The 14,423-nt window shown below is 46.6% G+C and overlaps 1 protein-coding gene across 1 annotated transcript in view; it reads left to right on the plus strand.

Moving 5' to 3' along the window:
- LOC137911779 (ankyrin-3-like) overlaps nt 1-14,423 on the plus strand; it is a 91,557-nt gene that overhangs the window by 41,423 nt on the left and 35,711 nt on the right. The window contains exons 6-23 of the mRNA XM_068756163.1: nt 202-387; nt 3,333-3,431; nt 4,259-4,357; nt 4,606-4,704; nt 4,846-5,043; nt 5,118-5,216; nt 5,357-5,455; nt 5,613-5,711; nt 5,807-6,004; nt 8,330-8,428; nt 8,888-8,986; nt 9,492-9,689; nt 10,329-10,427; nt 10,812-10,910; nt 11,548-11,646; nt 11,726-11,824; nt 12,594-12,666; nt 13,878-14,019. Of these exons, the coding sequence (XP_068612264.1) occupies nt 202-387; nt 3,333-3,431; nt 4,259-4,357; nt 4,606-4,704; nt 4,846-5,043; nt 5,118-5,216; nt 5,357-5,455; nt 5,613-5,711; nt 5,807-6,004; nt 8,330-8,428; nt 8,888-8,986; nt 9,492-9,689; nt 10,329-10,427; nt 10,812-10,910; nt 11,548-11,646; nt 11,726-11,824; nt 12,594-12,666; nt 13,878-14,019 (2,183 nt within the window). The remainder of the gene's footprint in view (nt 1-201; nt 388-3,332; nt 3,432-4,258; nt 4,358-4,605; nt 4,705-4,845; nt 5,044-5,117; nt 5,217-5,356; nt 5,456-5,612; nt 5,712-5,806; nt 6,005-8,329; nt 8,429-8,887; nt 8,987-9,491; nt 9,690-10,328; nt 10,428-10,811; nt 10,911-11,547; nt 11,647-11,725; nt 11,825-12,593; nt 12,667-13,877; nt 14,020-14,423) is intronic.

Here is a 14,423-nt window from a genome sequence, read left to right on the forward strand (position 1 = left end):
CCTACTTGAATATCTGGAGATATTTCACTGGATAGATAAAGAAATAGACCCGTTGGGTGGGGCCAGGTGGCGCTGTAGGACTAAACACAGGGACGTCCATCTCCAGGTTCACCTTTAAGGGAAGATCAATGATTATTTTCCCCCTTAGATGCTAAAGCTTCCGGATCTTTTCCCCTCTCCTGCCTGTGCTCCTTGATCCAGGATGGCTTCACCCCTCTGGCCATTGCCCTCCAGCAGGGCCACAACCAGGTGGTGTCTGTCCTGCTGGAAAATGACACGAAGGGGAAGGTCCGCCTGCCTGCGCTGCACATCGCTGCCCGCAAAGACGACACCAAGTCTGCCGCCCTGCTGCTGCAGAACGACCACAACGCCGACGTCCAGTCAAAGGTACGCCCGGAGGCTATTTTACCCCCCCAAGGGGTTAGCGTGGGCGGGGGTTGCTGTGATGCTAGGGCTAGGCTGTGTGGCGGTGAGGACGTTCATGAAGTCCACAGGTCCTCTGAAGCCGTGTGGGATTTAGATCAGGTTTAATCTAGACTGGCTCTGATCGGATTCTGACAGGTATCCGCTTTTCTCCATCATCCGAGGTCAAACAGCGTTTAGAAACTCATTTGCACCTTCTAAAGGTCTTGCCCCATTCGTTCACCGATCTCTGTGGGGAAACCTCTGACTAGTTATTCCCTAATTGGACCAGCAGCTTCTGGCCACTCTGGCCGGGGTCGGTGGGATTGCTTGCCATCGGATCCAGCTAGAAACAAATCTCAATTCCAACCTGAACAGATACAAATATGGTCCCGCAAAACACAAATTAATAATGATGTTCGTTTCCTGTACAGCTGTATGTGTTTGTGTTTCCATCTGCGTATCTCTCTTACCCCGATCCCTGTCGCCCCCTCCTGGTCCGGCCACCAACTCGGCGTCTCCCTCTTCTTCTATCCTCTCTCACTACGTCCCCCATCACCCCCGCTCCTATACCACGCTGCCCCGGTGTCTCGGTGTAGCACTGTCCACTGCATGGAGTGTGCTGCTGTCTCTCCAACCGGGGGGGTTAGTTAAAGACCATCGGTGGGGAAAGGAGCTTAAAACATTGTGTCTGATGGATGATAACAAATAAGTAGGTTGAAGTGACGTGGCTGGAGGGAAGTCATTCTGAATGTGAAATATTACTTCTGTCCAGCTACTGGAAACTTCAGTGACGTTCACAGCAGCACAGACACACACACACACACCCACACACACCTACACACACACCTACACACACACACCCACACACACACACACACCTACACACACACACACACACACACACACACACACCTGTGGTGTTTTCCCCAACGCCTAAAGCTCCTCTTTCATAGACATGGGAATGGCAGACAATACACTCAATCTCATGTGCATATTAAATACTTGCAGTAGTACACTAGTGCAGTAGTACGTACTACTGCACTAGTGTACTACTGTGGCCGCTGAGCTCATACATCCAGACGTATTTACTTTGAGGTGAGCGGCTCATGATAATGAGGGACATAATGCTCGGACTGCATCACCGTATCGAGTCGCACGTTTCTGAGCTGCTAAAACGCGCCTGAACGCAGCGCGGGCCTCGACCAATGACGGCGTGACGTCACACCACATGATCCAGTGTCGTCGAAATGTCCTGTCAGTGGAAGCTACTGCTGCGTCTGCTGCGTCTGCTCCAATTCCTAAATCGTCGTGCAGCGTGGCGAATGCTACAGCCAAACTTATACCGGCCCTCCGAGAGGGGTGGATGCTGTTCCCATGGCAACAACAGATGACAGATGTTTTATTTTGACCGCGCATATGAAGCTTTGAGGAGACAAAGGGTCGAACAGTTGCACAATCGGAAACGCCCGACTGCAGCCACGCCGCCGTATTACTGCAGTAATCTGATTACCAAGCTGTGGTGAACTGACCTTTCCCTCCCTCATTCCTCCTGCTTCAGATGATGGTCAATAGGACTACTGAGGTATACACACACGCTAATCCTCCACAGTCACCGTCTCTTTGTTTCTCCGTGTTTCCTGCTAACTTCATTTTATCACTTCCACGTCACTGCATGGTGCAAAAACAAAAAGTTCATTTCTGCACAGCTCTGTAGGTTTCCTCCAATCGGAGGCCAACCTGCACAGCTGACCTGAAAGGCCCGGCTCTGCCTCTTTGTTTCGTTGGCGCTACATTTTCTTTATTCATTCTATTTGTTCTATTTGATTTGATTTTCATGTGTGATTTATTCATTTTGGCTCAGAAAGCTTATTTAGACTCGATCATTTCCTGACTTTGCTGCATTTTCCTCTTGTGCGGTTTTTAATCGGTAAATACTGTTATGATGCATTTTAACAGCTATGATGGCGCATTGTTTACTAGTTTGTCTTGGAATTTGTCTGTTATTTTGCATGACATCAGAGCTAAATAAGTGCAACGGCACACCGTAATTCCATATACGGTATATATATATATATATCAAATTGCACTTAAATTGTCGATTTGTGTCCATAATGTGTGACAAAATCTTTACTAATATTAAAATGCTAAATGCATGCACGCTCCTCTCCCGAGCTCTTCGAGTAGCTGCTGCAGAACGTTTGCAGCCAGCGCTAATCCGTTAGCATGGGGAGCTCAGACAGCTGCAGAAGCAGTGAGCTGCTTGGCCCAGGATTGGGCGTGAACTCGCATGCCGCATCCACGCTGCCTGAACTGACATCATCCTAAGCTGACTGTGAAACGATTGATACCATCACGTTAGTCACTTTTATTCTTCACACTTTTGTAAACGACTCTTTCACATAAAATCGGACCCCGCTTACAGAATGGCAAGGTAAGGCACGAATTTCACACCCCCTCCCACCTGCACTGCAATCTCTCCCTTGGTGCATCTCTCATCGCTAACTCGACTTCCTTCATCACGTTAACTTCGTGCACTTTGGTGTTGATCACAAACGGAGCCTCCGACTTTATGATTTTGCTTTTAGTGCTGTTTATTTGGGGATCTGTCTGTCTTTAGCTCAATGGCTGTCTGTGTGCATCTATTTGTTCTGTTTTTCTCTTTTCATTTGAAGCTTGGGGGGGGGGGGGGGGGGGCTCCTCCTTCCTTTTTTCAGCTCATGACCTGCATGGACGTGGCCTGTTTCCCTACATATTCTCATTCATTCCTGTGCTTTTCGGTGCTTATATTTTTGTTTTTTGTTTACCTGTGATTGGTGATGCAACTGCTGCATGCTGGGAAGGTTGAAGGTTCCAGGAGCTCAAACGAAGCCCCGCCTCTCATCTCGCCGCTCCTCTTTTTGTCTGTTTCCTCCCTGCCCGTCCTCCAGAGTGGCTTCACGCCGCTGCACATCGCTGCCCACTATGGCAACGCCAACGTGGCCACGCTCCTGCTGAACCGGGGGGCAGCCGTCGACTTCACGGCGAGGGTAACTTTGTGCATTCACCATTACAGCGATCAGTAACGTCTCTGCTGAGCTCTCTCTGCTGTTTCAGAGGATTTGTGTGTCCTTGCTGCGGGAATCATGTGTGTGTGTGTTACACACAGCGTTGCCACTGCGGGCCACCAGCCAAAATAAAGACTCTCCAAGCTCTGGCTGTGAAAAGGCCCGGCATCTCTTCCTGGCTTTAGCTCCAGCTGATGCAGCCGAGCATGCCCCCCCCCACCCTTTAATCAATATATGACACAAATCTATTTTTAGCCATGTGACCTGGGTGGATAAATATAGCTATTTTCTCTGCACTCTGAAACAGAGGAAGGAAGGAAGACGCATTTCTTCATGGAATTGCTATCTGGGAGGCGACAGAGATTTTAAATTCGGGTTTTAGAGAATGTAATCCTCAGAAAATAGTACAAATAAGACTTTTCTTTTCTAATTATGTAATCCATTAAATTATTTGAAGAAACGAAAACCACACAAATTATTCCATTGATTAATGTTTCCATCACGAACAAAACAGACAAGTTGTGTCCCAAAACAAGGACAAAGGTACTTCAGGGGCAAATAAGATGTCAGCTGGCCCCGCCCTTGGAGCCACACATAGCATAAGATATAGCATATTTAATTGTTGAAATTCCTTTCAATGATTTCCTAAAACATTCTCTCCGGTGGATTCTCATTCCGATATGGAAAGTCCTTCACTCAGTCATTTAAATTCTTTTATTTTACATTTAGTGTATTTTCTTTTCTTGACAAAGACACAATGCATGTGACTTAAAGTGTGTGTGTGTGTGTTTGTGTGTGTGTTTCTGCAGAACGGGATTACTCCTCTACATGTAGCCTCCAAGCGGGGCAACACGAACATGGTCGGCCTGCTGTTGGACCGAGGCTCTCAGATTGACGCCAAAACAAGAGTAAGTGTGACGGAGCCGAACCGAGCGGGACTCTGGTGGGTTCGTTCGTCCCGACCGTCACATCCAGCTGCTCCAGATGGGAACGGATTAAAGGTGGATTAAAGGCCGCAGCCCACTGGGCCGCCTTGCCTGGCGTTATCTTAATTAGACTAGTTAATGGCGATGTTTGACTGCGGCCACACGAACGCCAGCCGGCTGCGTTCGGAGGGCAGCGGATCGGAGGTGACGTCCCGTTGTTCTTCCTGCAGGACGGCCTGACCCCCCTTCACTGTGCGGCTCGGAGCGGACATGACACCTCTGTGGGACTACTGCTGGAGAGAGGGGCGCCCCTTTTGGCCAGGACAAAGGTGCGTCACGTGACGTTGCGTCCGTTTCACGTTCTGCATTTACACCAGCATCAAGCTGGGGCACACCCCGGATGAGACGCCAGCTCGTCGAAACAGAACACACACCCCCCCCCCCCCTTCAATCGTCTCCCCACCTTTCAGAATGGGCTGTCTCCGCTCCACATGGCGGCGCAGGGCGACCACGTGGAATGTGTCAAACACCTCCTGCAGCACGCGGCGCCGGTCGATGATGTCACGCTGGATTACCTGACGGCGCTGCACGTGGCGGCTCACTGCGGTCACTATCGGGTCACCAAGCTGCTGCTGGACAAGCGGGCCAACCCCAACGCCAGGGCGCTGGTACGATGCCGAGGCAGAACGATTGGGATTTAAGGCTTGTTCTTTACGTGCGTTTGCTGGCGTCTCCCTGACAGAACGGCTTCACGCCGCTGCACATCGCGTGCAAGAAGAACCGCGTGAAGGTGATGGAGCTGCTGGTGAAATACGGCGCCTCTATCCAGGCCATTACAGAGGTACAGGACGCCCCGCTGGCGACACTGTTAGCACATCGAGGCTAACGGGAGTGGAACGTATTAAACGCTAACATGATAGCGCTCTTCTGGTGCAGCCATTTTGTTTCTTTAACCTTTGCTGCTTTCTGTCCTGTGCCCAGTCTGGACTGACCCCCATACACGTAGCGGCCTTCATGGGTCACCTGAACATCGTCCTGTTGTTGCTGCAAAACGGAGCTTCGCCTGATGTCAGCAATATTGTGAGTCTCTACGTTCAATTGAATTTGGGGTTCAGTGTCTTGTGGGATTCAAACTGCTGACCTGTCGGTCGCTGGACGAACCCCCTCTGGATGTAACAGCAAGCCGCTGTTCGTGTCTTGGCTCGGCTGACCCAGATGTTGTGTGTTTTGTGCACAGCGGGGAGAAACGGCGTTGCACATGGCAGCCCGGGCAGGGCAGGTGGAGGTGGTCAGATGTCTGCTAAGAAACGGCGCAATGGTGGACGCCAGGGCGCGGGTGAGACTCTGACACGACCGTGACGCAAGGAGAACAAAGCCCCTTGTCTTCTTCTTCTTCTCGAGACGTGACGTCTTCCGCTGCGTTGTCTTTAGGAGGACCAGACGCCCCTACACATTGCGTCCCGCCTGGGGAAGACAGAGATCGTCCAGCTGCTGCTTCAGCACATGGCTCACCCGGATGCTGCCACGACCAACGGCTACACCCCCCTCCACATCGCTGCCAGAGAGGGACAAGTGGAGACGGCGTCCGTCCTGCTGGAGGCGGGCGCTTCACACTCACTGGCCACCAAGGTGGGTCGAGATGCGCTCGCCACTTTTCTGCAGCGAGGCTGTCATTGAGGTGAAACTGCTCGACACTGACGGTGGTGGCTGATGACGCCGTTGAGACTTAGGAGCAGATCAGATCATACTTTTAACTCATTCACTGCCAGCATTTTGAGCAATATTTCAAGACCAACAGAATATTGTTTTATATGGCTCTAGAAATCACAGAAATGACCACGCGAAAGACGAAAGTCTTTTCTGTTCTGGAGTTATGGACTGTTGAACAGAGGCTGTTTTCACCAAAAACAGCAGTTTAGATAAAGAAAAAAGATAAACAGAGAAAATCCTGAGTCCTGAATCCTGAGTCCCAAATCCTGAATCCTGAGTCCTGAATCCTGAATCCTGAATCCTGAGTCCTGAATCCTGAATCCTGAGTCCTGAGTCCTGAGTCCTGAATCCTGAGTCCTGAATCCTGAATCCTGAATCCTGAATCCTGAGTTCTGAATCCTGAATCCTGAGTCCTGAATCCTGAGTCCTCAATCCTGAATCCTGAGTCTTGAATCCTGAGTCCCGAATCCTGAGTCCTGAATCCTGAATCCTGAATCCTGAGTCCTGAATCCTGAGTCCTGAGTCCTGAGTCCTGAATCCCGAGTCCCGAATCCTGAAACCCGAGTCCCAAATCCTGAATCCTGAATCCTGAATCCTGAATCCTGAGTCCTGAATCCTGAATCCTGAGTCCTGAATCCTGAATCCTGAATCCTGAATCCTGAATCCTGAGTCCTGAATCCTGAATCCTGAGTCCTGAGTCCTGAGTCCTGAGTCCTGAGTCCTGAATCCTGAATCCTGAATCCTGAATCCTGAGTCCTGAATCCTGAATCCTGAGTCCTGAGTCCTGAATCCTGAGTCCTGAATCCTGAATCCTGAGTCCTGAATCCTGAGTCCTGAGTCCTGTGTCCTGAATCCTGAATCCTGAATCCTGAGTCCTGAATCCTGAGTCCTGAGTCCTGAATCCTGAATCCTGAGTCTTGAATCCTGAGTCCCGAATCCTGAGTCCTGAATCCTGAATCCTGAATCCTGAGTCCTGAATCCTGAGTCCTGAGTCCTGAGTCCTGAGTCCTGAATCCCGAGTCCCGAATCCTGAAACCCGAGTCCCAAATCCTGAATCCTGAATCCTGAATCCTGAATCCTGAGTCCTGAATCCTGAATCCTGAGTCCTGAATCCTGAATCCTGAATCCTGAATCCTGAATCCTGAGTCCTGAATCCTGAGTCCTGAGTCCTGAGTCCTGAGTCCTGAGTCCTGAATCCTGAATCCTGAATCCTGAATCCTGAATCCTGAGTCCTGAATCCTGAATCCTGAGTCCTGAATCCTGAGTCCTGAATCCTGAATCCTGAGTCCTGAATCCTGAGTCCTGAGTCCCGTGTCCTGAATCCTGAATCCTGAATCCTGAGTCCTGAATCCTGAGTCCTGAGTCCTGAGTCCTGAATCCTGAATCCTGAATCCTGAGTCCTGAGTCCTGAGTCCTGAATCCTGAATCCTGAGTCCTGAATTCTGAGTCCTGAATCCTGAATCCTGAATCCTGAATCCTGAGTCCTGAGTCCTGAGTCCTGAATCCTGAGTCCTGAGTCCTGAATCCTGAGTCCTGAGTCCTGAGTCCTGAGTCCTGAATCCAGGGCACAGTCATGCAGACCTGAACATGTTACTGTGTCTGATTGACCCGCTTCCTCCTGATGAATGATTGATGAGGCTGTAATTCCTCTGAATTGCGCATGAAGCCTGAACACAGAGCTTTATCCTCATCCCTCTGTTTACCAGCTTCGTCCTGAGTCCATCCCGGCACAGAGGAGACATGTGGATGCTGGTAATGGCGACGCTTGGATGTTGCATTGATTAGACTTCAGTGGTTCTCCGACTCCATCAATAGAACATTCGGCTCATCATGTCTCCGTGAAAGGAGACCTTCTCTCCTCTCCACCAATCGTCTCCTCAATAGTCTCAGCTCTGGGACTCGCCTGTGTTGAAGAATGTGAATGTGCGCCCTCTGCTGGCTGCTTTAGGTTACGACTATTTGATATCAGTGGTTGAAGGTTGCATAGAATTGCATCGGCGAGGGCCATGTGGGACTGTGCAGGTATATTGAATAGTGACTGTTGGTACAATCAGAACTGTAAAGTGTGGCGTGATAGTTCTGAACAACTTCTGGTGGCTGTTTGGGCTGATAGAGGATGAAAAGCACTTTTCCAAGCTTCACAGTATTGAATAAACATTACCATTATAATGATGCAAATTAAAGTGATATGGAGTTAGTATGTATGTAACTGCATTTCTGAATATCCCTCATCTCGATCCACAGAAAGGTTTTACTCCCCTTCACGTGGCATCGAAGTACGGAAGCCTCGACGTAGCCAAACTTCTGCTGCAGCGTCACGCGCCACCAGATGCTGCTGGAAAGGTACCAGCGCAAAATGAAACGTTTTGCACTCTATATTTATGTTCTTCACTTTTCAATTCAATTCTTTATTTTTTAAAAAAGGGACAATGTACATCAATCAACATTTTGACAGATGTAAATGCACTCGAGTTAGCAGGAAAGCTAGTTTTGATCGGTGGTCCCTTTGCCTGTTGTTAATTGGCATCCTAAAATAAATAAAACAATTTAAAATAATAAAAAAAACAGAGGTGAAAACATTAAAAGCCAGTTAATCTATTTTTACAATCTATGAGATGATGTCTAAGAGGATTATTATATGTTTAACCATGATTTATTCCTGAAGACATAAAGCAGAAGCTTCTGCAGTGACACATAATGAAATTAATTCGGTGTGTGTGTGTGTGTGTGCGTGCGTGCGTGTGCGTGATGCTGTAGTAACTGCTGCTCAAACAATGTACACTCACCATCCATCTTTTACAGAACGGCCTCACCCCGCTCCATGTCGCCGCACATTATGATAACCAGAAGGTGGCGCTCCTGCTTTTGGATAAAGGAGCCTCGCCCCACAACACGGCCAAGGTGAGAGTCCGAAGAGAAGACCCGGTCCTCCTGTGCTGGGGGGGGGGGGGTCATGGGAAGGCAAAGGTTCAGTGGGTTCTGTTCTGGCCTGAGGTCCACGCTTCTACCAAGTTTCCTGGAAGTCGTTTGTTCAGTATTTCTGCAGCATTCAGGTCATCGAGGGAAGCGTTCAGGAACAATTTGACATTGCAAATGTCTGAAAGCCGATTTCAAAGTGTGCAGAAGTTGCAGTTTTGTTTGACTTTGATTGTATATTTTCCGGTTTGACTAAAAGATATCTCAAACATACCGAAGGAAGCAGTAAAGTCTCTTCTTTCATCAGGAAAAGAAAGTGTTGTTCCTACCCTTTTACATTCCGGGGTTATTGGCCATTGAAGAGAGGCAGGGTTGGCAGTTTGGGTTAGAAAAACGTCTTCAGACGTCAACGGCACTCAAAGAGTTAAGAGGAGTTCATGCCGTCATGATGGACCCTTGACTCCAGTCTCACCTTGTCCCCATGAATCAGAACGGCTACACTCCTCTCCACATCGCCGCTAAGAAGAACCAGACGGACATTGCCGGGGTGCTGCTGCAGTACGGAGCCGAGACCACCGTCCTGACCAAGCAGGGCGTCGCCCCCCTCCATCTGGCCTCCCAGGAGGGGCACGCAGGCATGGCTGCTCTGCTGATGAGCAAGGGAGCCCAGAGCAACGTCCAAACTAAGGTAAGCTCAAACCTGGTGAGGCTTCAGGTATTCATATTTATTATGACATTTTAAGATGCTTTGAAACATGATATGAATGCACAACAATTGTGTTTACAAGGTTCCTTTGTTTGCTGCTCTAAATTAAAGGTACACTATCTGCCCCCTGGTGGCCAGTATTGGACACACACTGCCCCCTCATACACTGCACTATGATGTGATACACGTCACTGTATCACAGGCAGCAGAACTAGATTGCACTTGAAGTCACTGTCAGCGATCAATAAGGCTGTCAATCAAACGGACAGGCAAACATTCAGAATCATTCAAAATCAAACTCGTGATAGTTTCTCTTATTGACAGAGCAGGACGACCCCACCGTGAAATCACACGGGAACGTGTTTCTTCCTGGTATTTATTTTGCAGCATCCGACTTCCATTCATTAATCTTCAGCTGCTGATCCGCGTTGTGGGTCTGCTGAAGCCTGTGTCAGCTGGCTATGGGCGAGAGGTGTGGCACACCCCGGATGAGACGCCAGCTCATTGCAGGGCCACGCAAAAGATGAACAATTATTCACGCTCACAGCTACGGACAATTTGGCTTCAAGTATCTTGGCATCGTCTACGGTTTTTTGAGCTGACGGTGTGTTCTTCATGCAGAGCGGCCTGTCTGCGCTCCATCTGGCTGCCCAGGAGGATAAGGTCGCTGTTGGGGAGATCCTAGCCAGAAATGGCGCCAACCTCGACCAGCAGACCAAAGTAAGAGCAGCCCCACGGTTCCACACTATTTACGGTTTAATATTGTTAAAATCAACCTCTCCTGCTGGGATCGTCGTCAATGACAATTTCTTTCTCTCTTTCTCTAAACTTTCTGTTTCTGTTTCAAGATTCTTTATTGTCATTATGCTAACATAACGAAATTCTTTGAAGGCTCGCGGGTTAAGGCACACAAAAGAACATCAAACAAAATCCAAAATCTTTACATAAGCAATTTTAAAACAAGGAGATATGTGCACAAGAATGGAATCAAATAGCTCTGATGTGGTAACAATAGTGATTGCTTTGATGTGTTAACAATAGTGACAGGTTTGATGTGGTAACAATAGTTATGCTGAATCAGAACATGTTTTCATTGCTTTGCAGTTGGGATACACCCCGCTCATCGTAGCGTGTCACTATGGCAATGCAAAGATGGTCAACTTCCTGCTTCAGCATGGAGCCAGTGTCAATGCCAAGACCAAGGTAGCGAATCTAAAGCAGAGGTTATAAGGCGTCACATTTATTATTCACTAGTTTATTTCTAAGATGTATTATTGTTCATTATATTTGAAAAATATATTGAAGGCATTTTGTAGCATAAAAATGTATATTCATGTTACGATTTATACTTGACTCTTTCTCATTATTACCAATGATGGGGGAAGTGATGTCACAAAGTGTGTATCTTACTGCATTTAAACAAGTTAATATATAAAGTGTAAAGCTTTATATTACAGATATGCCAAAACCACTTGAATTTTAATTCACAGAACTATTTATCAGCATCAATAAGAATAATTAATACCTTTCCTATCTCACTGATGTTTCAGTCACAACCTACGGTTGGTTGTAACTGTATATTTATATATATTTATATTTATAACCATTTACTTTCTTCTTTGTAAAACAAACCTACTATAATAATACAAATCAGATGTATACAATACAAATATGATATATGCAAGAACGATTCAACTTGTTAACAAAATCAAAATCCAGTATTCGTGTCGAGGTGGCAGAAATTTTTACCTCACTATAATTTAAAATATCAAATCAATATGTCCTAATAAATTAATATTTTCTTGATCAATTTCTCCTGCCGTACGTTCTCCTGTCGCAGAATGGATACACTCCCCTTCACCAGGCAGCTCAGCAGGGAAACACACACATCATTAACGTACTGCTGCAAAACGGCGCCAAGCCCAATGCCGTCACGGTGGTACGTGCACACACACTCGTACACGGACACACACTTGTCCGTAAACACGCACGCCCTCACCCCTTTCTCGTCCTTCCAGAACGGGAACACCGCTCTGGGCATTGCTCGGAGGCTGGGGTACATCTCTGTGGTGGACACGCTGAGGGTCGTTACGGAGGAGATCGTCACCACGACAACAGTAAGTCACCCGCCGGCTGCTGTAGTGCTAGCAACTGGTGGCTAATGCGAGCTAAACATTTTCTTTCAAATGTTTTGGTCATTTTTAATAGTTTCTGAGATCCTACCCAAACAGTGTTGTCAAAAATCTTTTATCTAAATGTTTTACTCTTTTCTCCCTTAAATTTAGCCTGTATCTGATGAAATATACATCCTTTAACATTTTCCTATTGTTTAATGGACGTCTGCGGTAAATTTGATGTTAAAAATATTCTATTTGCAATATTTGCACTGGATAAATGAGTAATACCATTTATTAAATTATTGTTAGCATTATTTCATAATGTTAACAGGAAATGCTTTTATTTTGAACTTCACTAAAGTGCACTTGTCTAGCATTGACACCAGCTTTACACACACAAAAAAGAAAATACATCCATCTTCTTCTCTAAACAAAATTTATTGTCATTTTGATAACAAATAAAATGCATCAACCCATTTTTGTAGATTCTTTACAAAAGTTCAATTCATATCAAGAAATGCCGCTCAGTATACTTGAATCCAGCGGCAGCAGAAAAACCAACGCCCTGTCCGCTTGTCAGGAAGGCTGAGCATTATCTGCTTGTTTACTTGTTTAGCTGCTTGTTTACTCGTTTTGCTGGCTTGCTGCAGTGCTGCCTGCGGTGTATTATTGCATTCCACTGGTGTTCAGCCAGGCCTACATCCAGAACAGGAAACTGATCGGCGTGTGAACTGAGCTTTACGGGATCTGTTTCCTCTCTTGCTGCCAGACGGTGACAGAGAAGCACAAGTTGAACGTTCCGGAGACCATGACGGAAGTGCTGGACGTCTCGGATGAGGAGGGTGAGTCACGTCCAACGCCTGCCAACACTAATCCAGCAGCAGGGTTGGAGGAGCTGATCTGTCTTTTTGGACAGCCCCTGTTCGTTTTCTGCTTCAGGGACTCTAGTTCTGCCATCAAAGAACTCGTCCCTAAAAATCACCAAGGACATTTGTGCAAACATCAGTGATTGTGAGATGAGATTTAACCACAAATACTTTATTTGTGAGTTTTTTATTTCATAAATATACACCGTTTTGCAGGTAAAAAAATTTAACATCAATGTCGAAATTCAAGGTAACTTTAAACTCGGTCAGGACCACCTGTTCAGCTCAACTTAGTAATGAGCTTTAACTAGTTGTAGCGCAAAGACAATTAAAGCTGGAAGTTGTTGCCCTAAATGTCAAAGGTGGAGACTGAAGACATTTATCCTGCTCAGTCGTTTGCAAAAGGTGCATCCCAGAATCAGCAAAAGCAGCCACGTCAGCACTTTATCCAAAGTTGGTCCTGAATGATCGATTAGGAAATGCTGCAAAACTATAAATCTTTGCCTCTAAACTATCTCGTCTTTAACTGCACAAAGTTGGTGTTAACATTTCTACAGCAAGAATCCTGCAGGTTGGTCACCCAGAGATGCCCTGGCACTGTTAAGGTATATCTTTGGAGTATTTTGGAGGCGTACTCACCAGGCTCAGTACTTTTATCATATTACAAGAGGAACATAATTGAGTAGTTTAAATAAGATGAAGAAATGTCAGGTTCTATCCAAGCGTACATGTTATTGGGGAATAGGATGGGAACCCTTTGGTGCCACCTGCAGGGTTGAAATGCATTTGAATTTTACTTATCTAAAAAAAAAAAAACATAAAACTAAAACACCTGTAATCCAATTATGGAAAACGAAATTAATGGAGAGATTCTGCATGTTTTGAAATGACTCCCTTCAGCAGATTAGAGCTCTAAAGCTGTGCAACAATGTCAAGAAAAATACAAGTTGGTATCGCGATAAACAATCATACATTTGGATTTGTTTCCACTGTAGTTTTACTTTGCAGTATTGTCAAGCCGCAGGGTACACAATCATGTATCCAGAAAAAAAAAAAGAAACAGGAAAGAAAATGGGAAAGAAATACTAGTCATACATTCAGATTCTTCATGTATTTATTTATCCGGTCAATAATAATCAAATATAATTGTAAGGTTTTGGTTTTCCTGCGTTCTCTGTTGGCCTCAGGCGACGACACGATGACAGGCGATGGAGGGGAGTACCTCAGGGCGGAGGACCTCCGGGAGCTCGGGGACGACTCCCTGCCAGGACAGTACCTGGATGGGATGAACTACCTCCGCTTCAGCCTGGAGGGGGCGCGCACCGACAGGTGGCTGAAACGCAACTTCTACCATTCCATTCTGTCTCCCAGTGGACGTTTGAAAACGGGTCTGGTGTTTGTGGTCGTCTGCTCCGAGGCGGCCTCCTGATCAGAACCTGGGCATAGAAGACATCAAAGTCAGAATGTTTCTGTCTGGCGACTGACACTAGCCCAGTTCGTGTGTGTGTGTGCGTGTGTGTCATTGCTGGTCTCCCTTGTCCTCCATAGTCGAGTGCTGAGGTTAGTGTTTTGAATCTGCAGCAGGTTCTGATCATTTTCAATTATGGTTTTTTTTTACATTTATTTTTTACAATTAGATATTTCTGGATTGACTTTATATCTCATAATAATAATACATTTTGCAGTACAATCTTGGCACTTTGTCCTCTCATTACCCCCAGAGAATCATCCCC

This window comes from Brachionichthys hirsutus, chromosome 23, assembly GCF_040956055.1.
Source record: "Brachionichthys hirsutus isolate HB-005 chromosome 23, CSIRO-AGI_Bhir_v1, whole genome shotgun sequence".
NCBI lineage: Eukaryota > Metazoa > Chordata > Actinopteri > Lophiiformes > Brachionichthyidae > Brachionichthys > Brachionichthys hirsutus.